The sequence below is a fragment of the Prionailurus viverrinus genome, unplaced genomic scaffold (genome assembly GCF_022837055.1).
Source record: "Prionailurus viverrinus isolate Anna unplaced genomic scaffold, UM_Priviv_1.0 scaffold_35, whole genome shotgun sequence".
Classification (NCBI taxonomy): Eukaryota; Metazoa; Chordata; class Mammalia; order Carnivora; family Felidae; genus Prionailurus; species Prionailurus viverrinus.
Window position 1 is genome coordinate 5,840,635 of NW_025927605.1, and position 25,267 is coordinate 5,865,901.

The window sequence follows — 25,267 nt, forward strand, 5'->3', positions numbered from 1 at the left end:
AGAGGGCAGATGGCCCCAGGGCCACAAATTAGACAGAACTGGACACGTGGTGGGTTGGCAACACCAGGAACCAGAACCCAGGAGTCCTGCTCCTCCCCCCTAGGAGCATAAAGAGGTCACTGCAGGGAGCACGGCGTTCATGCTGGGCACGGCGCCCACTGTGACTCACGCCCTACCAGCCTGGTCGATCCCGGACATCAGACACACTGTCCCCACCCCCTATCTCCAGCCCTGTCAGTCCTCACCCTGAGATCACTCATTACCTGCCACCTCTGCCTCCTTTGCCCACCAGGAAACCCGTGCATGCCCCTGTGCCCACAGCCCCTACCAGGGAGAGGGCGGAGTGGTGCCCACCAGTCCACTTAGTATGATCCTTGCCTGCCTCCGACTCGGGGTCCTTGCCAGCCAAACTCCTCAGGATTCCATGCCCCGGCATCTCCTCAAACAACCCTGGTCCCTTCCGTCCTTCCACTGCCTATAAACCAAGAGGCTTGAGCCACTGGAGGCCACCACCCAGACTGGCCAGTCCTCATCCAGCACCCCGGGAAAAGCTCCCAGCCACAACCTGCCACCCTCACCGGCGTGTGTCTCCAGCTCCTCGCTCACTCCCCACTCCTGGGGCATCCGTCTCACAATGCAGGGCGCACTCAGCTCAAAGATCCCAGGGAGTTGGTGGCCCGATCCCACCCGCCCCGTCGAGGCCGGACCCCTGCCCCCTAGCCCCGGCCCGGCAGCCTCCCCCCCCACCCCCCCCCCACCCCCCGAGCGGCGCTCACCCTGGCGCGGCGCGGCCCCGGCGCGCGGCGGTCCCTGTGGACGAGGCAGGGCAGCCAGAGGCAGCGCGGCTCCGGGGCGCTGCAGTCCACGCCGACGGCGCGCTCCCAGCGCCAGCCCCCGGCCCCCGCGCGTTCCACGCGCCACACGGCGCTGCCCACGAGCGCCGCCGCCGGAGGGGGCCCCCGGGCCCGGGCCCTGCCGCCGCCGCCACCCCCGCCCCAGTGAGCCGCGGGCCCGGCTTCCGGAGAGGGGCGCGGGGCGCGGGGGCCCCCGGCCGCTCCACGGCGCCCGGCCGGCGGCGTCCTCGGCCCCCCGGGCGGCAGGCGGGCCCCGGAGGCCCCCGCCCGCCCCCCGGAGCCGCGGGCCCGGGACCCAGGGGCCCCGAGGGGACGGACGGCCCGCGCGGATGGCGGCAGGACGGCTGGGGCAGCTCCGCGCCTCCCGCGCCTCCGGAGCCTCTTGGCTGAAGGCGCCTGAGCCCGGACACGCCGCCGAGTGGCAGGGCAGACACCTCCCCCTCCGGGGCGGCCCCTGTGCGCGGCCGCCCAGATCCCCCCCCCCCCCACACACACACACGCGCCCGGGAGGCACTATACAGCGCCCCCGCGCAGCCACACACTGCACACCCTCTACGGACACACACAGACACACACACCCTCACCCTCCCGCTCACACGGAAACGCACACTGCCCCGGCCCACGCACGTTGTACTCGACAGTACACACGCGCATCCAGCTTGGCTGTGCCCGAGAAACACACATTCACTGGTGCACACATGTTCCTCGCAGGGACGCACACAGTCCTGCCCACCCTGTATGGACCCACACCCCCCACACACCTATACACCGGCTACCCTCCCATCCACACCCACACACACTCACTCTCCCTCTGTCCACAGACCCCACGTAAACACACTATTCCCCTCACGTACACATCGTGTGTGGACACCTTTCCATATGCACACACACTTTGGACACCCTCCCGTGCATACTTGGTCCACGCACCCCACACGCACGCGTTTGCAAGCATACCCACTGTGTCCTTAAAAGCACACCAGACGCCCCAGGCACTCACCTGTACGCCCCACACACACCCCACCCCACAGAGACACCCACGAAGGCAAGCCAGATGACACGCACACGTTGTCCAGGATACATACTCCATGCACTGGTGCTCTGCCCCCTCAGTTCACACACACACACACTGCCCAGCACTGAGAGCAGACGGACTCTCATACCAGAGTTACGATATAACCTCAGGCTGCAGGTGAAGTCCCCGTCACCACCTGTAGGGGCTTGTGACCAACCCTCTTCCCCCCCGGGGCCACCCTGCCCATTAGTCTCACCCAGAGGGGCCACCACCAAGCTGACAATGGGCTCCAAGCTGGCCCCCACCCCACCCCCAGCATGTGAGTCAGACAGGAAGCCCATGTTGATGGCAGACCCTGCCTGCCTCCCCTTCCTGGCTCCCTTCCCAGGCCCCTTCCCGGGTGGGGCCAGTAGAGGCCTTGGCCAGTGGGCGTGCAATCACCGCCACCTTTTCTATCTCATTTGTTCACGGTGGCTTCTCGACACAGCCACTCGCTGTGGCCCAGGGCCACTTGCCATGACCCAATTTTCAGGGAAGCAAATGGAGGCCCAAGAGCACCTAGCTTGCTATGGCAGCATGGGACTCCAAACCCAGAGCCCCTCACTCCAACTGTGAATCTTCTACCCAAATTCTAGTCTGTAGCCAGGGAAGGGAGGCTGGGGTTGGGGAGCAGCTCCTGCCCCCCCGCCCCCAAATCTAGGGGTTTGGGGAGGAAGAGCCATAGGGCTGGGCCCTTGTAGGGCAGACATCAGAAGGGAGAACCCTACAGAAGGGGTAGCTCCCCCTGCTCACCCGCATCCCATCACCTGTGTCCTCGGCAAGGACAGCCCTTGCTGAGGTTGGATCAAGGTTGGATCGAGGTTGGGTCAAGTGGTGGACAGAGTGGGAAGCAGCAGGCGGGAAGACGGAGGGGTAGGGGAGGAGAAGGGCCAGGGCAGAGGGAGGGGGACTAGAGGACTACAGGGCCGGGCAGGAGCGAGGGAGGGAGAAGGAAGGGAGGAGGAAGGGTGAGGGTGAGGCAGGGCCAGGGTGAGTGGGGGCCAGGGAGCGGTTTTGTTCTCCTGTTTCCTGTTTGCCGCTTGCTGGGCCCCCTGTGCAGGAGCTGGACCCCCACCCCCACCCTGGCGGAAGCCTGACGGGAAGAGCAAGGCTGCCTCCAGCGCTGAGTCAGGAGGGCTTAGGGGCAGAATGGGAAAGAACTGTAGTCAGGAGGAGTGGAGACCTGGCACCTCCATTAGCACCCTCCCCCACCCCTCTGTCACTAGAAAACCAAGGATTCTGGGTCAGGCCCACTCCTGCCCTCGCCTGCCCTGGGTCTCCCTGTCACGCCGCCAGCCTCCACCAAGGCCAGGCCCTCGGAGACCAGCCGGAAGCACCGCCAGGCCGTCCTCAGCTATGTCAGAGTCTGTGGCCCCAAGCAGAGGGCAACCACCATAGGGCTGTCCTCGCTCAGAATCTGGCCCACTCTCCCGGTAAGCAGCCAGTAAGTCCTTCCAGCTGTCTAACTTCCTTTCCTCTTGCTTCAAGCCCAGTCTCTGGTTCTGAGGAAATGGAGTGACTCTCCCCCGTCGTGCTCCATGGAGCCTTTCATGGCCAACAGGTGCTGCTGTGGGTCTGGATCAAGAATTCACTTCCCTGGAAACTGCGGAGGTTTCTGAGGGCTACAGGGAGGGGCAAGGCGGAGAAGCGGCAGGGGGTTTCTGTGTTCAGGGCTTCAGGGACCTGGGAAATGTTAAACCACATGTGATGTCCATTTCCTGCCCTCTAACCTGGCCGGGCAGCAAGGAGGTTCCAGTCTCTTCCAACACAAACCTGCACCTTCCCCACCCCACCTCCTCTGCTCAGCTCTGGCTCACAGGGATGTCAGCAGGGTGGGGGGTACACACAGTAGGGCCTTGAAGGGTGTACACAGTTTGAATAAATGATCCTACAGGCCTGGGGAGTCTCTCAGCCCCCTCCCCCATTTCCTCTGGGAAAGGAATGTGGGGTGGATCCCAGAGGGTGGTGGGGGATGGGGCCAAGGGCTGGGAAATACCAGGCGTAGCTGAGATTCTATTCCAAGCCTTCCTGCCTAGTGTGAGTCCTCCTCCCCTACACCCTTGCCAGCTTCCTCCCCCCAAATCAGGAATTACCCCGCTGAGCAGTCCCTCCCGTCATCCTCTGGTTTGACCAGCTTGCAAAATCCATTCAACTTGATCTCCCTGAGGGTCCCTGGGGCAGGGCTTGGGGGCTACACCTCCAAGGGGAGGGCATCAAGTCTTTCTCCCTCCAAATGAGATCATCATCCTTTGACTGTTTGAAAGCACTTTCACTGGATCTCATGTGGCTCTAACCCTAAGGACTGGATATGCAAGGATTGTTTTTACACCCATTTTCAGATGCGGAAACTGAGGCTTAAAGAGGGAAAGTGACTGCTTCAAGATCTCACTTTTACTAAGCTGAAACCTGATCCCGGACTCACTCAGATCTCCTGTATCACCTTGTTTATCCGTTCAAATACCACATCTTGAGGGGCTGCTGTGGGCCAGGTACTGTGCCAGGGGCTGAGACACCTTGGAGAATAAGTCAAGTACCCATCTCGCCCTCAGGATGCTTATATGTCTACGAGTATCCCAGCTCTGAAACCTTTAGGGGTCCCCAAGTTCCAGGTTCAGGCCCGAGCCAGCTGCCTTCATTCCCACCAAGGGAAACCCACACACACCCAGGGAGCCCCCGTGGCAGGGGCTCCAGGCCTCTTCTTTCCATGAGGGGACAATTTGAGGGTGGGGTCAGGGGCCTTCCAGGTTAGGCCTCCAACAAGAGGGCTGTAGAAGTGGAAGGCTGCAGGACGGGCCTGACAACCAGCCACGGGGGAGAAGGAAGAGAGCATCCTGGGCCCAAGGGTCCCGGGACATATAAGAAGAGAGGCCTGTGGTTCCGGAAGTGAGAGGGAGGGGCTCAGGGTCAGTTTGCCTGCTTTCCCTTCCCCTGGCTTGCTTAGCGCCTCCCCCCAGAATGTAGGCCCCCAAACCACATGACAAATAAGGCCCCTACCCCAAGCGAATCATCCCACATTGATGACTCTCCAACTGGTCCCATATCTTCATCACACACCACCAGGCACGTACCAATAACCACCCCCACAACCCCACACACAGACAGAGCAAATCTGCCGCCAGTCCCCGGCCATCCGAGGCATGCAGGCAATGTGATACCCAAGGCATGCCCGCCCAGCCCACGCCTGGGCCTCTGACCCCTGCCCCAGTCTCCCCGCTCCAGGCGGCCTCCCCCACCCCACCCCCCCCCAGTCCTCCTCCACCCCTTTGCCCCATTCAGATGCCTGGTTCCCAGCACCACTTGTATGCCGTCCTGGCATGCCCTAACAGGCCAAGCAGAGGAGCCGGCCCAGCAAGCCCGCGTCTCTTCAACAAACTCCATGTGCCATAACCCTGCGTCACCGGGAGCGTGGGGACCCCACTCAGTCTGGCCTGTGGGGCAGAGGGCGGTCCAAAGGGCCTCTCCGGACCCCACACTCTCCCCATCCAGAGCCAATCTTGCCCTGAGTTGGGGTGTTTGTGACACTTCCTCTCCCCCGCCACCCCGCCCCACTCAAACTGGGCCAGAGCCACGGAAGGTTGGAGGGGAGGGGAGAGAAAAGGAGAGGACGAAACACTTGCCCCTGCCAGCCGTCCCAATGCCATCTCAAGGAGGGATCCACGCGATCCCGATGGCTCTGTGGTTAGCGCATGGGCTCTGCAGTCAGTCCTCCGGAGTCCTCCACTTCTGGGTCCACTTTCTGGCTGTAAGACCTTGGGCAAGTTGTGGAACCTCTCTGAGCTTCTGCTCCTCACCAATAAAATAGGAATGACACTAATTTCCGCCTCATAGGTTGTTGGTCGTTTCTTTTTTTTTTTTTTTTATGTTTATTTATTTTTGAGAGAGAGACAGAGACAGAGACAGAGCGTGAGCAGGGGGAGGGGCAGAGAGAGAGGGAGACACAGAATCTGAAGCAGGTTCCCGGCTCTGAGCTGTCGGCACAGAGCCCGACGCGGGGCTCGAACTCACGAACGGTGAGATCATGACGTGAGCCGAAGTCGGACGCTTCACCGACTGAGCCACCCAGGCACCCCATCTTGTGACGAGAACTTTTAAGATCTACTCTCTTAGCAACCTTCAAAAATGCAATTCTGTATTAGTAACTATAGTCGCCATGCCCTACATTTTATCCCCATGACTTATTTATTTTACAACCGGAAGTTTGTACCTTTTGACACCCTGTTTTGACGCCCTGTTTTGACGCCCAATCTGGTGTCCGTCCGTATCTTTGAGCTTGGTTTGTGCTGTTGTCCTTGTTTTTAGATTCCACATATAGGGGAGACCATAAGGTATTTGTCTTTCTCTGTTTGACTTATTTCACTTAGCATAATGCCCTGGAGGGCGATGCAAGCTGTTTTGATTGCCTTCTGGATATTCACACACTCTCGCACCCAGCCACACGCACATTCAGACAGGCAGACAACTCAGGCACATGTATACAAGGACACAGTGACACGTACAGACTTTCACAGAGGTCTGCACTCCGGTGACTCCGGTGGTCCCATTCACGCGGGCATCATCAAAAGCCCCCACTTCCGGAGCAGAACTTTGACACTTTGGGAGTGGGGAAGGAGCAGGCAGCGTGAGACCCCAGCAGGCAAGGAACGTGGCCAAGGTGCCAGGCTGGCAGGGCCTCCGCCCAGCAGGAGAGCCGGTCCCCTCCTCAGGGACACCAGAGAGAGGGGAGACTAAAGAGCATCTTTCCTTATGGTGGGAAATGAGTACTTGCAGAAAAGGGTAAATCTGGAGCCAGCCACAAAGTAAACAGCAGGGCCATTGCCCAGGCAACCACAGGCCGGTGTGGGACAGGGCCACCACAGGTCACTCCACCCCCTGATTTACTCCACTCAGCAGCCCTTGGCTGTCTCAATGCATGGTCTCGATGTATCCATTCTGGTCTCCGGGCCCATCTGGGACTCCCTAGAGGGCAGAGGCCATGACTCCTCCATCAGAGTAGGAGCTCCCCGAGAGCAGACAGGGTTTTTGTTGTTGGTATATTCTGTGGGTTTTTTGGTTTTTTTGGTTTTGTCCCATATCAGTCCAGGGTCTCCCAGAGGTCACGGTTTGTGTCTTTCCCCTCGGATTAGAGACTGCTCAAGGCCATGGCCTAAGTCTTCCTCATTAGACTGACAGCTTCCTGAGGACAACTTTTCAGAAATGGGTTTTTACTATGAGAGCGCTCTGAATGCAGGAGACTCTCAAAAATTATTTGTTGGGTCACCTGGGTGGTTTACTCGGTTAAGCATCCGGCTCTTGATTTTGGCTCAGGTCATGATCTCACAGTTCGTGAGTTCAAGCCCCTCGTTGAGCCTCGCATCAAGCTCTGTGCTGTCAGCAGGTATTCTCTTTCTACCTCTCTCTGCCCCTCCCTGTCCCCCCCCACCACCCCCGTCTCTAAAAAAAAATCCCAAAACAAACAAACAAACAATTGGTTAATGACAAGGATATGGAGAAACTGGAACCTGTATGCTTTTTTTTTTTTAATGTTTATTTATTTTTAAGAGAGGGAGAATGCAAGTTGGGGAGGGACAGAGAGGGGGACAGAGGATCGAAAGCTCGAGGATCGACAGAGGCTCTGTGCTGACCGCAGCAAGCTCAGTGTGGGGCTCGAACTCACAAACCGTAAGATCGTGACCTGAGCTGAAGTGAGACGACTGAGCCACCCGGTGCTCCACCTGTATATTAGAACGCAGAATGGTGCCATTGCTGTGGAAAACAGCCTGGCAGTTCCTCATAAAATTAAACAGAATTAACACAGGATCCAGCAATTCCACTCTGGCTAGGTCTCCCGAAGAAGTGAAAGTGGGGAGGGGGAGTTGGAGGGGGGCAGCGTCTGGGTAGCTCAGTTAAGTGTCTGACTCTTAATTTCAGCTCAGGTCATGATCTCACAGCTTGTAAGATTGAGCCCCTCTTTGGGCTCTGCACTGACAGCGTGGAGCCCACTTGGGATTCTCTCCCTCCTCTGCCCCTCCCCTGCTCGTGCTCTCTCTCTCTCTCTCTCAAAATAAATAAATAACCTTTAAAAACAAAAAAGTGAAAACAGGGACTCACAGCAATACGGGCACACCCATATTCACGGCAGCGTTACTCGCAATGGCCAAAAGGTGGAAACGACCCAAATGTCAATTGACGCATGAATGGATAAACAAAATGTGGTATCTCCATACAATAGAATTTATTTGGTCTTAAAAAGGAAGGAAATTCTAACCCACATAACACGGAAAAACCTTGAAGACGGTATGCTTCGTGAAATAAGCCGGGAACAAAAGAGCAAACGTTGGATGATTCCGCTTGTATGAGATATCTAGATTCATAGAGACGGAAAATAGAATGGTGACTGCCAAGGGGAAAGGGGAAAGTAAGTTACTGTTTAATGGGTATGGAGTTTCAGTCTGAGAAGACGAAAACGTGCTAGACATGGACGGTGGGGACAGTTGCACAGTGGGAATGTACTGAATGCCACTGAACCGAGCACTCACGATGGTAAATTTTACAGGATGTGTCTTTTACTACAATAAAAAAAAAAAAATGACAAAGTCACATTCAAATTCAAATGTTAAAGCACGCTCTTGAAAGAATATGGAACAAATGAACCGGTCTCCCAGTGGGGGCAGAGGAGCAGATCCTGCCCACAGAGGTTGCCCAGAAAAGCTGGGCACCTCCTGTCCGGAGGGCTTTACCCACCCACCCACCCCTCTCCATTATGCCTTTTCAGAGACCCTATTGTCATCTTTGGGGCCCTAGTAGTCCCCGAATAGGAGGAGCTCTCAGGCTGCCCGGGGGGTCTGAACCTTGCACACGGTGAGTCTTTGGCATTGATGAGACCTACCATCTGGACCAAAGGATGAACAAACTCTTGGGATGTCACCTCCCAGGGCACCAGAACCTTGGAAGAGCTTCCCTAGCAAAAGCTGGGCTAACCGTGGGGTTCCTGCGGCCTCACCTCCCTCAGCACACACGTCTGTTCCAAGACTACACATGCTTCCACACCACCTGTAACACATACACACACAAGGGTGTGCACGCAGAGGCAAGTCCCTGTTCTCAAATGCTTTCTCAGGCGCACACTCCAAGAAAAACATGCCTACACCTTGGAGGGCGCACATTCTGGTGAGCGATGCTGGCAGGTCCCCTGTGCAGCAGAGCCCCCTGCTGGCCCACGTCTGGCACACTTCTCTTCCTCACAGCCCAGAGTGGGCAGGGTGCCCTTATTCCCTCCACCCCTCTTCTCCCCACTGCATTCTCCAGGCCCCTCAGCCCCCAACCCTGCCCCTTAAGGCCCCTCAGCCCCCAACCCTGCCCCATCTCCTACAGACAGCAGGGTTCCCTGCAGAAAGACAGAGCGACTGTGAGACTTAGGAAGGGTCTCCCTTCATCAAGGAGTACCGGAGAGAAGCCAGGACCCCTTTTCAGACTAGATCATATTCAGGGCAGTCATCCCTGGAGGCAGGAGAATACTTTCAATGATTCTGCTCCAAAATTATATTCATTCTCCTACTCCACACTGGACAGCTCATTTTGGGAGAGACTAGAGGAGAACTCTGGGAGCTCGCCCTATGGCCCCACACATCCCTCTCGGGAAATTCTTCCTGCTGTCCGACCACCTGGGCAGAAACAACAGGTGCACCCACTGGTTTCTTTCAGGGGAGCGCTCAGTTCTACTCAAGCTGAGACCACATCCCCTCCCAGAACAGGTCTCAGCAGATTCCGAAAGTCTCCCCCAGGGTACATGGGGCTCCCTGCAGGGAGAGGCTCTCAGCCCCACCCCTGAAACCACCCACCCCCTCATCCCAGGCCCTGCCCAACCCGCCTGGGTCATCCCTTCACCCAGCCTGTGAGCTGAACCTCTCCCTAATCCAGCCCATGATGCCCCAGAGGCAGCTGGAAGGGTGGAGGGGGACGGTGGCTCTGCAAGGACAAACAACCTCCCTTGCTTCCTGCCCACGAGAGCCGGGATGGTTTCTGGGCTGGGCCCTGCGGTCAGAAGACAGATGGCATCGCTTTTGGCCTCAGATCCTACCCCTCACCAATTGCCTGGCCCTGAATTTGGGACATAGTGACTGTCACAGCAGTAATTAAGATTGAACCCTTACTATATGCCGGGCATGCTGCACACGCATTACCTCATTGAACAGCAGAACAGCCTCTTGGGACAAGTGTCCCCCCCCCCCCCAACACACACACTCATCACCTTGGCCCCTTGGGTCCCCCACCCTGACTGGTCCTAGGTAGGGAATGCTTGGTGCAGGGCACTGAGGAGTGGAAGACAGGAGGCTAGTGAGAGAGAGAGAGAGAGAGAGAGAGAGAGATCACTGTCGTAGCAGGAAGGCTGATGTGGAGAAAGGATCCCACTTGCTCCTGCTCTTTTCTCGCTGTGTGACCTCAAGCGTACTCAGTTTTCTTATTTCCTCAGCTACAAAATGAAGGTAAGGATCACAGCCTGACAAAGTTGCTGGGAAAGCATTCTGGGAACCAACAAATGGGAGGCTTGAGGGCCTATGGCCCTATATCCCACCCATCAGAGAGGACCCTGCTTCCGAAATGTCTCCCGAGTCTATACCCCCTTCACCATTTCACCATGTTCTTCACTCTGTTCCAAGCTGCTATCACTCCTCTGATCCCTGAGAGTCCAGACTAATTGCTTTCATATTATGACCACCAGGCCCTGTGGGACGTGCCTCCGGGTTCCACACCCACTACCCCCCTTTCCTCTGTGTTCTGCTACCTTGGTCTACTTCCAGTTCCTTTAGGGACTAGGCACTCTTCCAGCCTGAGGTCCTTTGCACACGCTGTTTCTGGAATGCTGTTCTCTTTTCCCCAGCTCCCTCCGCGCCTCACCAACCCACACCCTAATTAATTCCTACCTATCCAGTAGTTCTCAGCAAAAAGTCACTTCCCCAGGGATTCCTCCTCTGGGCGCCAGACTGGGTCAGCTCCCTGTGCACCGTCTTGACTCACATCACTCTTGAGTTAGTGTCTACATATTTATGAGTGTGCTCGGCACACTGTTTCTGAATGCGAAGGAAATCAAAGAGCCTCTCTTCAGGGACAACCCACGGTGGCCAGAACCCTGTCTCCAAGAGGAGTCTGTCTGGGGCAGGGGCTGCTTCAGATGTTGGCCATGTTTTTGTACCCCTGCCCCTTTATCAGTGGAAACTGATAAAGTGGGGGTGCTGGAAGAAGGGAGTAAGGGATGGGGAACAAAAGGGAAGCTGCTCCAATGCCCTTTTCAGTGTCCTCTGTCCCCCCACCCCTGCTGGCCAGGACTTTGTCCACCCAGGCAGGGCTGGCCCACCTCATTCCCAGATCTCTCTTCCCCCTCCCCCACATTCTCTTAACTGATGAACCCTCGGCCTCCAGGTCTCTTCCAAAAAACCTCCCGACTGCAAGCTAAAGAACTTGCCAGGGTCCCGCAGCTAGTGGCTGCTCTGACTCAAGCTCAGGTCTGTCTGCGGGCAGAGCCCAGGCTCTTAGCCACCTCATTACACGCCTCATTACTACCAGTTTCTCCCCGGAGGCCAGGGCGAAAGACACGCCCCCTCTCTGGGCCTCAGTTTCTTCCTGTGGGCTGGGCCACCTCTAGATTTCTGGAAGACTGGCAGAGAGGTAGGAGGTCGCGGAGGAGGCAGGGCGAGGAAAGGGTAAGGGGAGAGGCGAGCACGGTGGGAGGAGCGCGGAGGGGCGGCAGCCTCAGACCAGCCAGACGTGAGAAACGCCAAGTATGCGAACTACGCCAGCCCGAGCTATGAATAGTGCGGCCAGGCTGGCAGCCCAGGTCGGCCCTTCCCGCCCTGCAGCCCCCAGCCCCGGCCCGCCCACGCCAGCCCTGTGCTGGGGGTCAGAAACGCGGCGGCGGGGTCCTGCCAGGAGCACAGGGGAGCGGGGGCTGAGTGGCAGGAGCGGAGGGGTGTGGCCATGCAAATGAAATGCGAATGAGGAGCAGCGCGCGTGTCTGATTGGCGGGTGGGGGCCGGCCTGGGAACGAGCGGGGAAGGGGCGCTCCACCAGAGGCGGTGCCCACAGCCAGCACCACCCCGGGCCCCAGCTCACACCCGCGTCCTTCCCGGCGGCTGGAGGTCCTTCAGGTCACCCCGTGGCTGATACCCACACTGATGCTGTGCAGCCAATGGAATCCTCTCACCCTCTTCCATCAAGGCCCTGTAAGGCTCTGCCGCCTTTAAGACACCGTCCCTGGGGGGCCCCTGGGGGGCTCAGTCCGCTGAGGGTCAGACTTTTGATTTCCATTCAGGTCAGGATCCCAGGATCATGGCATGGAGCCCATCTGGGGCTCCGCCCTGAGCATGGAGCCTGATTAAGATTCACTTTCTTCCTCTGCCCCTCTCCCTAGATAGCCCGCCCGCTCTCTCGCTTTCGCGCGCTCTCTCTCAAAAAAATAAAAATAAAGAAAAGACACGGCCCCTGCCCACCCCAGCACCACGTCACCCCCTCCCCCACCTTGGAACTCACCTGTCTGACAGAGGGCTGTCACTTGGGAAATTACAACAGCCCCCAGGCCTGCCTTTGGATTACCACCCCCACCCCCCCTCCTTTCTTCATCGGTGAAGGAGCACACTGGGCTAGGGGCTGGGGACTCAGTCCCTGGCCTAGTGCTGCCCCTTGTGTGTCCCCAAACAAGTCAGTCAACCTCAGAGCCCAGCCCCTAGTCCCATCCTAGGACTACTGACTATGTGTCACTGAGAGTGAGGAGGCAAAGAGACCTAGGATCAAGTCCCAGCTGTGTGTCCCCAGTCAAGTCTCTTCCCTCTCCAAGCCTGTCTTGGAGGCTTGTAAATGGGGTTGTAAATGGGGTCCTTGAGAGGGTTCAGTGTTAAGTGTTTGATACGTACCAGTTGCTGAACAAATCTGAGCTCAGTAGTCCACAAAGGATTTTTTTTTTTTAACTAATGAAACAGCCCCTGATTTTATGAAGAGACAGGCATGCAACAGATAAAGAGGCCATAGAGCTTAGTGTTTAAACATTCTTAAACAGGATTCAAAGGGATCTGGGTTTGAATCCCAAACTGCCCACTTCCTAGCTGTGTGTCCTTGGACTAGTTACTAACCTCTCTGAGGTTTCTACAATCATAAAGCAGAAATAATCTTGTGCACAGTAGTATTTCCTGGGGTGGAAATAATAAATGCTAGTTGCCACAAATATGTGGTTCCCACAATGCGTGCCAGGTGCTTCGGGAATGTTCCTTCATCGGACAACAGGTCCTGGTCTAGAAGTTGGAGCTAAAGCAACGAACAGGACTAAGTCCCTACCCTCATGGGGTTTAAGGTCTCTACTACCCAGAGGAGGAAATCCCCATATATTTGAGGAAACAGGGGTGGGGGGGGGGGTGGGGGGCGGCGCTTACAGAGGAGAATATTTGAACCGGACATTGAAGGATGAATAGGAGTTTAAAAAACAGAGGAGGCAAGGAAGGGGAAGACATGGTATGGGACATTTCTGGTAAGGGGGAAAGGGTGATACATCCCATTCCTGCCTTGTCCTCTCCACCTCCACCTCCCGTTTCAGCCCTCATCTCTCGCTTGGTCTGCAGCATCCCATCGCCTAACACCCTCCGTGGTTCCAAAGTATCTATGGAAGCAAGTAAGCTCCTTGGTGTGGCATGAGGGGTCTGCCATGATGGTGGAGGAGAGGGGTAGGATCTGGCCTTCATTGGCCTTGACAGTCTCATCTCTACTCTCGGTCTTGCACTCACTGATGCCATAAGAAGCCAGGCTATTTCACACCTTTGCTCATGCCAAACCCCTCTGTCTGGAATGGCACTCTCTCCCCACTCCGTGAGTCCCTCTTGTTTCTTGCAGACATCTTTCAAGCCCTGGCAAGCTTCCTCAGTGAAGCCTTTTCCCCCGCAGAGCTGGAGCCTTTTTTGAGGAGGCAGGGGCTTTGCCCATATCTATTGATGGAGCCCTGGGCACCCCTACACCGCTCAAGAGCAAACGCTGATTCCAAGCAGGCACAGGGAGAACCCTGGTACACAGCAGAGTCATGGAGAAGCAGAACACAATTGTCCTGTCTGCATCCACGGCCAGGTGATGTCTGCCCCCCCCTCTCCTTCACTATATCAACCCCTACTTGGATTTCAAGGCTTAGCTGGGGACAGGGGGAAGGGTCTACCTTCCCAGAGTGTGGTGGCTGTCCTCCAGGCTTTTTTCTTGTTGAGGAGGGTAGCAGTGACCACAGGACAGGCTTAGGATTCAGAAAGACCCAGATTTAAATTCAGATGCTAGCTGACCTTTGATGAAGTTGTCTGCCCTCTCAGGGTCTCAATTCTTGTATCAGTAAACATACAACCACTGCATGATGGCCGTTTCATAAAAGAACTTGGCGCATCCTCAACTTGGGGTGCCTGGGTGGCTCAGTTGGTTAAGCATCCAACTCTTGATTTTGGTCATGATCTCGTGGTTCATGAGATTGAGCCCCATAGCCAGCTCCACACTGACAGTGCAGAGCCTGCGTGGGATTCTCTCTCTACCTCCCTCTCTGCCTCTCTCTCTCTCTCAAAGTAAAAAAAAGAAAAAAAAAATCCTCAACGGTAGGTTTGGAAACAGGACATGAGAGAAAGGAGATTAATCTTATCACCAACTGGTTTTTCACTAACCTCGTATGGCAATTCTACCCACCGACAGTCTTTCCACCTTTGTGACCCCATTCACACTCTGATGATGTCCCCTTGTGTCTGCTTCTGTCTGTCTGACTCCCCAGTCAGGCCAGGCCATTTTTCTGTTAATATTTTTGGCAGGGGGCAGCAAAGAATGTTCTAGACTGGCAGACGGTATAGAGATAAATCTCAGACCCCATGCTTAATGACATTGTACTGGAGCTTTTGGGTGGTAGGGAAGGCAGACAATGAACCCCTTGAGGGCAGGGCTGTGTCTTACTCATCCAGATCCCAAGACCCACAGAGAGAGCTGAGAGCACAGACAGTGCATAGGAAATGGTCACCAAATGAACAAAGGTCGGTTTGCATTGAGATCTGGCCACTGCCTGATTTTCCAGTTCCTGGAGTCTGCTCCTTCTAACCCCCACGACTGGCATATACATAGGGACACTCTATGTATTATGCCAGGCCTGGGAATGTCCTCAGCGCCCCAGGCTGCACCCAGTCTCTCAGATAACACTTTAGCCAGCACAGTGGGGACCTAAGCGCGTGGGAGCCACCAGAGGAGGAAAAGCTCCCAGGAAGGAAGGAAAGAGGGCTGTTTTTCTGTCCCAGCAGCAGTCTCGGTCTGGTTGCTGCCTCCTACTCCCCTCTAGCAGACATCTCACCACCTCCTGGGCTCTGGGTTCAATGTCAGCTGCCCCCTCACCCCCACCAGGAGCTGCAGGGCAGTGGGAGGGCCCAGTGCCAAGGATTCATTAGAGTTAATGAAGGCTCAGCTCTGCAGATGCCAGTGTGAGATACAGGAGAGTACCAGAACCACCCACAGCCCCCCATCAGGGCCCGGGGGTGCTCAGTTCCCTCCTCCCCGTCTCTTGGGGAGGAACCAGGGGCCACACCCTCAGAAGAGGAAAGGAAGATTTAGAAGAATCATTTCAAGTATAGAGAGTGCCAGGATGCCAAGGACAGATCGGGGTGTGGGGACATGAACTAGAAAACAGCCTCAGGGTGGGGTACGGTTCTCACCCGAGCTCACCTGGGCTCACCAAGGTGCCACTGTCTACTGCTCAGTCCAAAAAAAAACCCACCAACGGCCACCCGCTCCTTCCTCTCCCTCCTTTCATAGAGTCACGGCAGGTCAGAGCTGAAGAGACTCTGGAAACTTCTCCACTACCCAGGGATTACGTATAACTATGCAGCCACCTGCACCATCTCCCCACCTGGCTTCTGTCCTTCATCTTCCTCCCACTTCTGCCTGTCCCTTCCCTCTGCCTTTATCCCTTTGACCTTGGCCTTTCTCTAGGCCTTGGCTCCCCCATGAGTCAAGCAGGGAGTTGGGAGGTGGTGGGAGGGGGGGGGGGTGCTGCCTATAAAAACCTTCCAGTTGAAATTTTCAAAGATGTCTCCCCTTCATTTGGCTTCTCTCTCCCCTCCCTCCCTTTCTCTTGGAGAACAATCCAGAGTTTCCTCCACATTGAGAATGAAGGAGAGTGTGAAGGGAGGTGGGAGTCTCCAGCCTTTTGGGGGGTTCTCAAGAGCAGGAAAAGCTCCAATAGGCCAGACTGCCACCGTGCCTCCTACCGGGGGCTCTAAGTCCTGTGTTGGCACCAGATTCCCTCCAAGGAGTGTGCTCGTGCTCTTTGAGGAAATTAAAAAGGAAGACGCAGCTATGGATTTAGGAGCCCAGAATCAGACAGAAATCAATGCGGGGACTGATAGAAACCGGGCACAGGGCCAAAGTGAACTCTACCCTTCTCTATATTGACCCACACTTGGGGCCGAGCCTCTTGGAGTGGTTGTCCTCCTAAATGGCTTCCACATGTCCCCCTAGCTTGGCCAAATTCCTCCAGCCCACGCCCCTCCTGCCAGCCTGCCCTCGCAAAGAGGCTGGCACTGGGTCTGTTTCCATCCTTGGCTTGCGGGTCCCAGTCATTCCTAAGCCCCGCCCTGAGCTGTCTCTCCTCCCAGGGATTCAGGCTGAGCTTTGAAAGGGTCACTTCAAAGAGGACCTGCCTGCTGAGGGCCCAGCCAGACCCAGGGACACGGCTCCTCCTCGGCCAGATTCCCGGAGGCTGGGGACAAAGGCCCCACTGTTCCCCCGACCCCCAGACGCCCCCAAATGCACTGGGCATAAGAAGTCTTTCTTTCCCCCAGTTCCGCTCTTTACAGGCCCCAGCTCTTTGCCACTGGGAGTAACCCTGGCCCCTCCTTCAGGAGAGGGCTGGGGCATGGGGGGACGGGGAGCTGGCAGATCCCCCACCACTGCCACCATACCCCCTCGGGCTGCCAGGATGTGAAGGCAGCCTTGGAGCCGACTTCAGGACTGGTGGCCCATGTGCCTCACTGCCCCTCAACCACCAAGCCCTGCCCAGGCCTGCGGTGGCCTCCTCCTTCTCCCATCCTTCAGAACCACAGCCTCCTCCAGGCAGCCTCCCAGGACTCCCTCTCCTCAGAGGAGCCTCACAGCCCCAAACCACAGCAGCCATCTCAGGTTCCCAGGACGCTGGGGTTCTGGCCCTTCTCCCCAGTACCCCAGAGCAGAAACCGGGTCTCACCCGCTCCTCTAACTTCCTACCACACGGTGCTGCTCCCAAAGCAGGGCCCTTAAAGTTTCTGTCTCAGCTCCTCACCCCATGCCTGAATTCCTTCTAGACCAGCTTGTGCTTGTTCACCTCCACTGACGGGCGCCTCATTACCTCCAGGGGCAGCTCATTTGCTCGGACCAGACGGGATTCTCTTTATTGCGCCAAAAGCATGTTGTTCTCATTTCCATCCATTGGTGATTATCTGTTTCTTTTTTTTTTTTTTTTTTTTTTTCAACGTTTATTTATTTTTGGGACAGAGAGAGACAGAGCATGAACGGGGGAGGGGCAGAGAGAGAGGGAGACACAGGATCGGAAACAGGCTCCAGGCTCTGAGCCATCAGCCCAGAGCCCGACGCGGGGCTCGAACTCCCAGACCGCGAGATCGTGACCTGGCTGAAGTCGGATGCTTAACCGACTGTGCCACCCAGGCGCCCCGTGATTATCTGTTTCATAACAGCTGCTCCTAGTAGGTGAAATTATCTCATATCAGCCACTCTACCTGCATCACCCCCTTGAATCCTGTCAATGATTTTGAGGGGTGATTTCAGCGATATGAAAATTGAGGCTAAAAACAACTAAATAACTCGGTCACAAGGTCCCAGTCACACAGTGAGTAAAGGGTAAAAGCTGAAAGTTGAACCTTCACAGGCGGAAGGCAGGGCCCGAACAACCAACCTGCCTCCCAACGTGCCGAGGGGCCCAGGCCTCTTGTCTCCCACGGTTGCCTGTCTGTATTAAAAGGACATCCCCAGGCGGGGGTCTTCGTTTTTCTTACAGACCTTCCCAGCAGCCTTTGCCAGCAGATGAAGTGTGGCCTGGGCATGGCGGATGACTGATATTATTTCAGACCAGCAAATGGGGAGCAGAGGGATAGTCAGAGGGAAAGAAGCCACCTGCCCAGGGGCACGTGGGTTTGAGGAGGGTGGAGGAGACGACCCTGGGGCTAAGGTTTAGGACTGGAGGTGGCTGGAAATTCAACCTCTTCCCATGGAGGAGAGGTAGAGAGGCAGCTATGATAAGCCACGCCTTAAACCAAACACTCTGTCCACCCTCCAACTTGAAAAGGGCAGAATTTTCCACCAAGGTGATGCCTTGGGCTGAAGATCTCAGGGCCACAGAGATAAAAAAGGAATGAAACTCAGTAATCCTACCTGTAGTCTTTACCCATGTGCCCGATGCTCAGCACCATCCCCTTAGAATTCGAGGGGGGGGGGCGTGGAGAAGGAGGGAGTGAGAGCAAGACAGAAGCTAGAAGACTGAGGCCCCCCAGTGGCCCCTGTTAAGCCTTAGAAGGCAGTCGTGACCGGGTGTGAGTAGCTTTCCTTTCCTCTCTAGGTTTAGATCAGGCACCCCCAGCACAGATAACACAGTGATGCACCTCTAGGCTGCCTTCCCAAGACTCCAACTCCAGCTACTTCCAAAGGGTGAGATTACAGGGTTCTGTGGTTTTTCCATATCCTGTCAATCAGTCCGTCAACAAACATTCTCTGAGCACCGGCTGTGTGCCTGGCCCTGTGGACAACAAGACAAACACCGCACCTTTGGGGCTGCTTGGAATGAGGTTGAGAGCACAGTCAATTCCTCAGCCCTGCCACTTACTACTAAGCCGCGTGACCTTAGGGAGACACAATTTATTTGTGCCAGTTTCTTCACCTGTTAAGCGGGATAGTGAGAATGCATCTACCTAGTGGTAAACACTATGGAAGTGGTTCCTATTATTATTTTCTTGTCCTCAAATAACTCCAGGATAATGGGGGAGACTGATGTGTAGACCAACTGTCACAATGCCAGGGGTAGAGCTGGGCACGGGGCACCCTGGGAGGCCAGGAGAAGGGCTGCTCCCTGGCCTGCACTTCATAAACATTTATAGAGAGCCGCTCTGTGCCAGGCGCTGTGCTGGCCACTGGGGACACAGAGATGAACGGGACACATTGTCCACTCATCCGTGCTCCTCCCCGCTCTCCCAAGGCCCAATCCCAGAACCCTGCACTGAGGGGGGTGGGGGGGGGGCATCATGAACAGAACAAAGTGGAGAGAACCAAGGCCTGGAAATCAGAACACCTGGGTTCATGTCCACCACGCACGGGGTACCTGACCTTGGGCCCTCTCTGGCCTCAGTTTCCCCACTGTGGCATGAAGGAGTTGGACAAGATGACCCCTCTGGTCCTGCCCCACTTCTGACAGGTGATGAATAACTCCACTCCCACAGAGCTTGAAACTCACCCCAAGTGCAGTCCCTAGGCCATCCCAGCCTGCTGGCTGGCCCACTGAGGCAGTGGGGAAGAGATGTCTGCCTGGCACTGACTGGGACTGCCTTGCTGAAGAGCTGGCACAATTTCACATGAAATAGGGGGGCCTGGATCTAAAGGCGGGTTGTTTGAAGGGGGTGGGGGGTGCTGGGGAAAGGCAGAGCCAGCTCCCACAGGCCCTATTCATAGCTCTCCCTGGGGAGGGAGACACAGCAGGATAATTAAAACCAGGCTTTGTCCAAATCCCTGACCAAGCCAATATCTCACCTTTGAACCCCTGCAGCCAACAGAGCAGGGCTGATGTCCCTTTGGAAGGAAAACACCAATGAACTGAGCCACAGTCCAAGTGCTATGGGCCGACATGGGGTGGGGGTGGGGGTGTTGGAGGAGAAAATGAGCAGATTCCAGACCCACCAACATGGATGGGCGCCTGGGGCTTCGCCACCCTGAGGCCTCCGGTGGCCTTCCCGGTAGCAGCCTGACAACACGCATCCAAGCTCCAACCCAGCGAGAGGCTAACCTTGTTCTTGGGCTGTGTCCACGATGGACCCAGATTCGGGGTGGGAGTGACAGCAGGGCAAGGGAGGTCCCGAGAAGCAGGATGGCAGGGTGAGAGTGTGGTCTCTGCAGCCAGATTGCCTGGCTCTAACACTTGTTTACGATGTGATCTTGGCCAAGCGATTAGCTGTCTATGCTTCCGTGTCCTCAACTGTAAAATGCCGATAATAACGGGACCCACGTCACAGTGGTGTTGTGAGGATAAAATGAGGTAATTTATAAAAATCCTGACCTTGCTACCTATCTCTTAACTCTCAGCTGTATTAATAAAGCAACTCCCTCCCTTAAAAACAAGCCCCCTCCCCCCCCGCAAAGAACATATACTCATTTGAATATATTGGCATCCCCTATGAATCTCTCCAGAATCCTGCACTGGAAGCCAACATCGCAGGAAGCTACGTAACCCACTATGTAACCCACTATACCGGAGGAAACTTCCTAGAGTGACATCCAAGCCAGACTGGCTCACAAGCCTCTCCCTACAAGTTCCCCTGGATAGCTAACTCCCCTTCCGCAGGGGCTCAGGAGCAACCTGATGAGGGGGCAGAGAAGTCCCCATCCAGGCAGCCTAGCACAAGGCCTACGCAAGAGCGACTGGGTTCAGTCCCTCTCTGCTCGGGCTGTGATCCTTGAAAGCCTGCCCCATTCCCCACGGTGTCCTAGAGCCACTTTCCTAACAGCACTCCCCTCTCCAAAGCTTCACCTAATGCCAGGATTCTCATCAGGGTACCCAGGTTCTAGCCCGGGCACGATCGCTGTGTAGTCTCAGACCCTGATACCCACCCTGCCCGCTCCCGGGCTTCTGGAGGTCCTGGAAACCAGCCTTGGAGGTAAGGGATTTACTGCTCTCATCATTCCCAAGGGGAGGGCAAGGCCTCAGATGGCGGAACTGGAGTTTCCAGGCACCTAGGGGTAGACCCAATCACCTTGTGAGCAAGTGGAAGAGGCTGGGACTGGGGGACCTTTGGGCTGTGTTTGGAGGCGAAATGACTGGTTATGTAATGGAGATTCAAATCGCATGCCAATGAGCACATCTCAGGGAGAGCAGCCACTTTGGGGAATAAGGCTGTTGCCCTGGCAGAGGGGGAGAACCACAGGGAATCAAACTCCATCCACCCCCAGCTGGGCCTGGGGTAGGGGTGGGGGGTGGGGGTGGACATGGTAGGGGGGGTGGAGATGAAGTATGTGTTGGTGAGGGGGAGACTCCAAGGGACTCAGGCTTAATGACCTCCACCCCCACCCCCTGTCCATCCTGAAATTCAAGTTTGTAATTAGGAAACACTTTGGCTGAAAGGCGCAGGGAGAGTCCAGGAAGAGAGATGCAGATTGAGGGAGAACTGAGCATACATCCAGCTCCTGAGAAACACACCAGTCTCGGAAAGAGTTTGCAAAGCACCAGACCCCAGCTCCAACGTGGGATGGTGGGAAGGGGAGGCAGCTAGGGAAGAACATCCATCAGTAAGCCTTGTCAGAAGAGGAAGAGGCCTCAGCCCAGACCTTGACCACAACCTGGACCCCTAGGAAACTCTTCCAAACTGGGAAAGAGCTGGCCTGACAGTGCCCAGCCCTTCAACTTGGGAAGGAGGGTGGTGTGTGTTGGGGTACTCCAGTAGCCCCAGGGCAGCCAGGCTCCGAGGTAGGGGGCTGGCTCCAAAGGGGCCCGGAGGCCTTTACTGGCCCATCCCCAGCTTCAGCAGCTGGCAGATGAAAGAATCCAAGCAAAGCAGCCCAGCGCTGAGTAATGCCCCTGGCACCCCGCGCCCAGACCCACCCACAGCCAGCCCGAGGGGACAGAGGGGAGGGCAGCGGAGCCCTCGGGGCCCGGGATCCCGGTCCCAGGAGCCAGTGGGGCGGCTGACCCAGCTCCCCCGAAGCTCGTCGTGCGGCCCGGCCCGGTAGGGGGCGAGTGTGGCGCGGGGAGGGGGGTGTCCGGCCCCAGTGGCCAAGGACATCCCGCTCCGGGAACCCCCTCCCCCACTCCCTCTCGCTCCAGCTGTGCCGGGGCCTCGCCAACGGAAAACGAAAACTCGGGCAGAGGAAACAGCGGCAGGCGCCCCGCCTGAAAAACCCGGACAAAAGGCGCGGGCCTCCCGCCCCCGCTGCCCGGCCGCTGGGGGCCTGGCACGGCTGCCCAGGTCGGTGCCCTCTGCCCTGGCAGCCCCGTGAGCGTCCCGGCCCCCGGCCTGCCTTCCTCCTTCCCGCCCCCTGCCCAGGGCAGCTCTCGCTCCGGCTCCCTCCCCGGCCCACCACCAGCCGAAGTTCCCAGCAGCCGTGCCCGAGGTGGCCGCACCGTGCGCCCCCGGCTGTGCCCGCCGAGCGGGGGCGCCGCGACCCCGACCCCCCGCGGCCAGCTCCCCCGCAGCGCCAGGATCCGCTCCCTCCCCCGGCCCAGCGCCCTCACCTGAGGGGGCCGGGGCTCCGGGCGGGGCGGGATCCCGACCAGGCAGAAGGCGACTCCATTCATCGGGCGGCAGCGGCGGCTCTGCGGCCAGGGCACTGCCGGGGGCGCGGGCAGGGACCCGGGAGGGGCGGGGCCGGAGGGGGCGGGGCCGAGCGCGGAGCGCCCCCACCCCCGGGGGCCAGCCCCTTCGCTCCGCCCCCTGCGCTCGACGGGGCTCACCCGCCGCCTCTCCCCAGGGCAGCTGACTGGTAAAGGGGGCTCACGCAGGGGTTTGCGCCGGCAGCGGAGCTAGAGGGCAGTATAGCCCGGAGAAGGGAGGTGGTCTCAGGGAGACAATTTGGACTAGCCTCCCGGGAACCGGCCCAGATAGATGGTGATCCTGGCCGGCCCAGGAAAGAGGCCAAGGGCACCGAACCCAGAACTAGCACAGGGAGAGGGAGGCAAGGAGGAAGAAAGGCAGAGAGAAGCAGAGAGAAACACACGCAGACAGAGGTGCTCAGAAACAAAGACTGAGAGACACAGAAAGCATGAAAGAGGCAGAGACAAGATAGAGACAGAGTAGAGAGCGGCAGAGAAAGAGACAAAGATGAAGAGAAACGCGGGTTGAAGAGACGGAAAGACGGAAGAAGGCTTACAGAACTTTTCCATCCTCATGGAGACAGGGCAGAAATGGTGATGCCCACGGGGGTGGGGGCGGAAGGGGCTAGATAGGGCCCCTCTATCTAGGGCCCCCGTCCCAGGGAGAGTCTCGGCCCAGGACCCCAGGGAGACAGAGGAATGGAGGCTGGAAGAAAGAGGTGGGCAGGTGCCCCAACCCTTCAGACCCCCAGCCAGCCAGCCTGGGGCTCAGGCCTCTGGACCAGCCCATAGATCTGCTCTGCAGTAGACAACAGTGAGAGCCCAGATACCCCCAGGCCTCCCAGTTACGCGCTCTCCACAGCCTCCCTTTGGGGCTTCATTCCAAGATGGGCCCAAAGAGCCACTGGGGTCTTGAGCCAGTTCATTTCCTTGCCCCCAAGCAGGACCCCTCATCAGGCCATCTCCTGATGAGCCAGGAAGAGATAGTCCTTCAGTCCTCCATTTCTGCTGGAAAGTTCTTTCTGCTATCTAACTGACATCCTTCTTACTTCCTATTTCCGACAGCCCATGCTTACCTCTTTCCCATGCCTTCTTGCAGTTTTCAAGGGCTCCTGTATTCCTTCTCCCAGATTATGAAGAAAAGAAAGCAGAGGCCACAGGCAGATAGGAATTTGATTTGGACAAGACAGGCAACGAAAGTGGAAGGCTGACTCTACCTACTGGAATCACCCAACCCCTCTGGGGCAAGGAGACCACCAAAAAACCTGCTTGCTTCACCACCATCACCAACCCCAAGTCCCCGCAAGATCAGGGACTCAGGTCCTGGAGGGGGTTGAGGGGCTCAGCCACTAACTGGGCCATCCCTGCTCCTGTGAGTCTGAGGAAGGAGACGCTGACTTGTTTTTAAATCTGATGTTTTATTTCATTTCTTTTACATCCCCTGGAAGTCCATGCAGAGGGATGCTTTTACGATGACGGAAGGGCACTTAATGACCCCTCTTCCTGTCCTCCTCTCTCCATCAAGGTCACATGCAGCTGGAATTATCCCCCACTTCTGAGAAGTGCTTCCTGCTATCTAACTGTAATCCGTCATGCTGCCTGTATTCTCTTGCTTCGTTTTCAACAACGTTCCCGTTTCTACCTCTTTCTGTCCCATGGTTCCTGTGGTTCAAGGCTTGCTGCCACCCTGGCTCGGGGTCCTTTTCTCTCAGAACAAACGGGCTGTCTGTGTGAGGGGGAAGCAGTAGCATCAGGGATCCTGGCTGAACTGAGGCTGTGGGGGAGGGGAGGAGAGGAGGGAGGTGACCACTGGGGTGCCCCTGGCTCACTTTTTCCAGAGTCTGATGCCCTCAGACCCTGCGGGAGGCAGTGAGAGGAAATGAGCTCACACCGGCCAGCAGATGAATTCCTCCCTCCACAATGCACTGCGCTCACCTCCCCCACCCTCTCCCACTTCCCAGAAAGTGCGCTCTTCCCCCACCCTGCTGCCCTTCCCACCTCTTCCTGCACCTTGACCCCGCACCCCCATCCTGTCCCGGCCCTCCCCCCATCGAACTTCTCCAGCCCCTCTTCCTCCCATCCTTTCCCTCAGACTCCCCGGGTCTCGCTCCCTGGTCCCACTACCCGCCCCCAAATCCACTCTATCGCGGGCACACTCTTGCTCTAGAGGGTCCTAGAAGTACCGCTGAACAGGGGCAGAAGGTGTCCCTCACTGAGGACCCTCCTTATACTTCCCCTCTTTCTAAGACCCTCCCCCCAGCCCAGTCACCTGCCTCTGTTCACAAATGCTTACTGGGAACCCTAGTAGATGAAGGGTTGAGGGAGTGGAGGTCGCCCCTGGGAAGATGGCGATTAGACCTAGCTCCTTCCCTTGAGGAGTCCTCGGCTTTTACCAATCCTCACTCTGTAGTGACATCTCTGAAAAGGAGCAAAGGGAGGCTAGAGAAACAGAGGAAGGCTTCCACAAGGAGGTGGCCTTGAGCTTCTGGGAGCTTCACGGATGAGGGGGGCAGTGGGGTGGAGTGGGGAATGGGGGGAGCGCTCCAGGGAAAAGGACTCTCATAGGCAAAGGCAGGGAGGCAGGAGAAAGCAGAGTCTAGTGGCGTGGCTGGCACCAAGCAGAGGGTATGGAAGGTACATACGTGGGCAGGAAGCATGGAGGGAAGAGGAAGGAAATGTGGGCGGGGATATGACGAGGGAGTGACTGGGCCTTGAGGCACTTTGATTCTAGCCTGGCCGGGGGCAGGGATTGAAGCAGAGATGTGCCACGTCGCCAGAAAGAAGGAGGGCAACCAGGAGATGGGAATGGTGGGGAGCGGGGTGGGGGAGACACTGCACCAGGGC

The 25,267-nt window shown here is 57.0% G+C and overlaps 1 protein-coding gene across 4 annotated transcripts in view; it reads right to left on the reverse strand.

Annotated features, from left to right (window-relative positions):
- Positions 1 to 22,463, reverse strand: part of ARHGAP23 (Rho GTPase activating protein 23) — a 72,456-nt gene extending 49,993 nt beyond the window's left edge. For 2 of the 4 annotated variants that reach the window (XM_047845576.1, XM_047845574.1), the window contains exons 1-2: positions 22,346 to 22,408; positions 5,523 to 5,654 (exon numbers count right to left, since the gene is read on the reverse strand). In XM_047845576.1, the coding sequence (XP_047701532.1) occupies positions 5,523 to 5,654; positions 22,346 to 22,408 (195 nt within the window). Of the gene's footprint in view, positions 1 to 776; positions 958 to 1,168; positions 1,191 to 5,522; positions 5,655 to 22,345 lie in introns of those variants that run through there. The other 2 variants (XM_047845577.1, XM_047845575.1) reach the window with 2 other exon arrangements.
- Between the last annotated feature and the right edge of the window lie 2,804 nt (positions 22,464 to 25,267).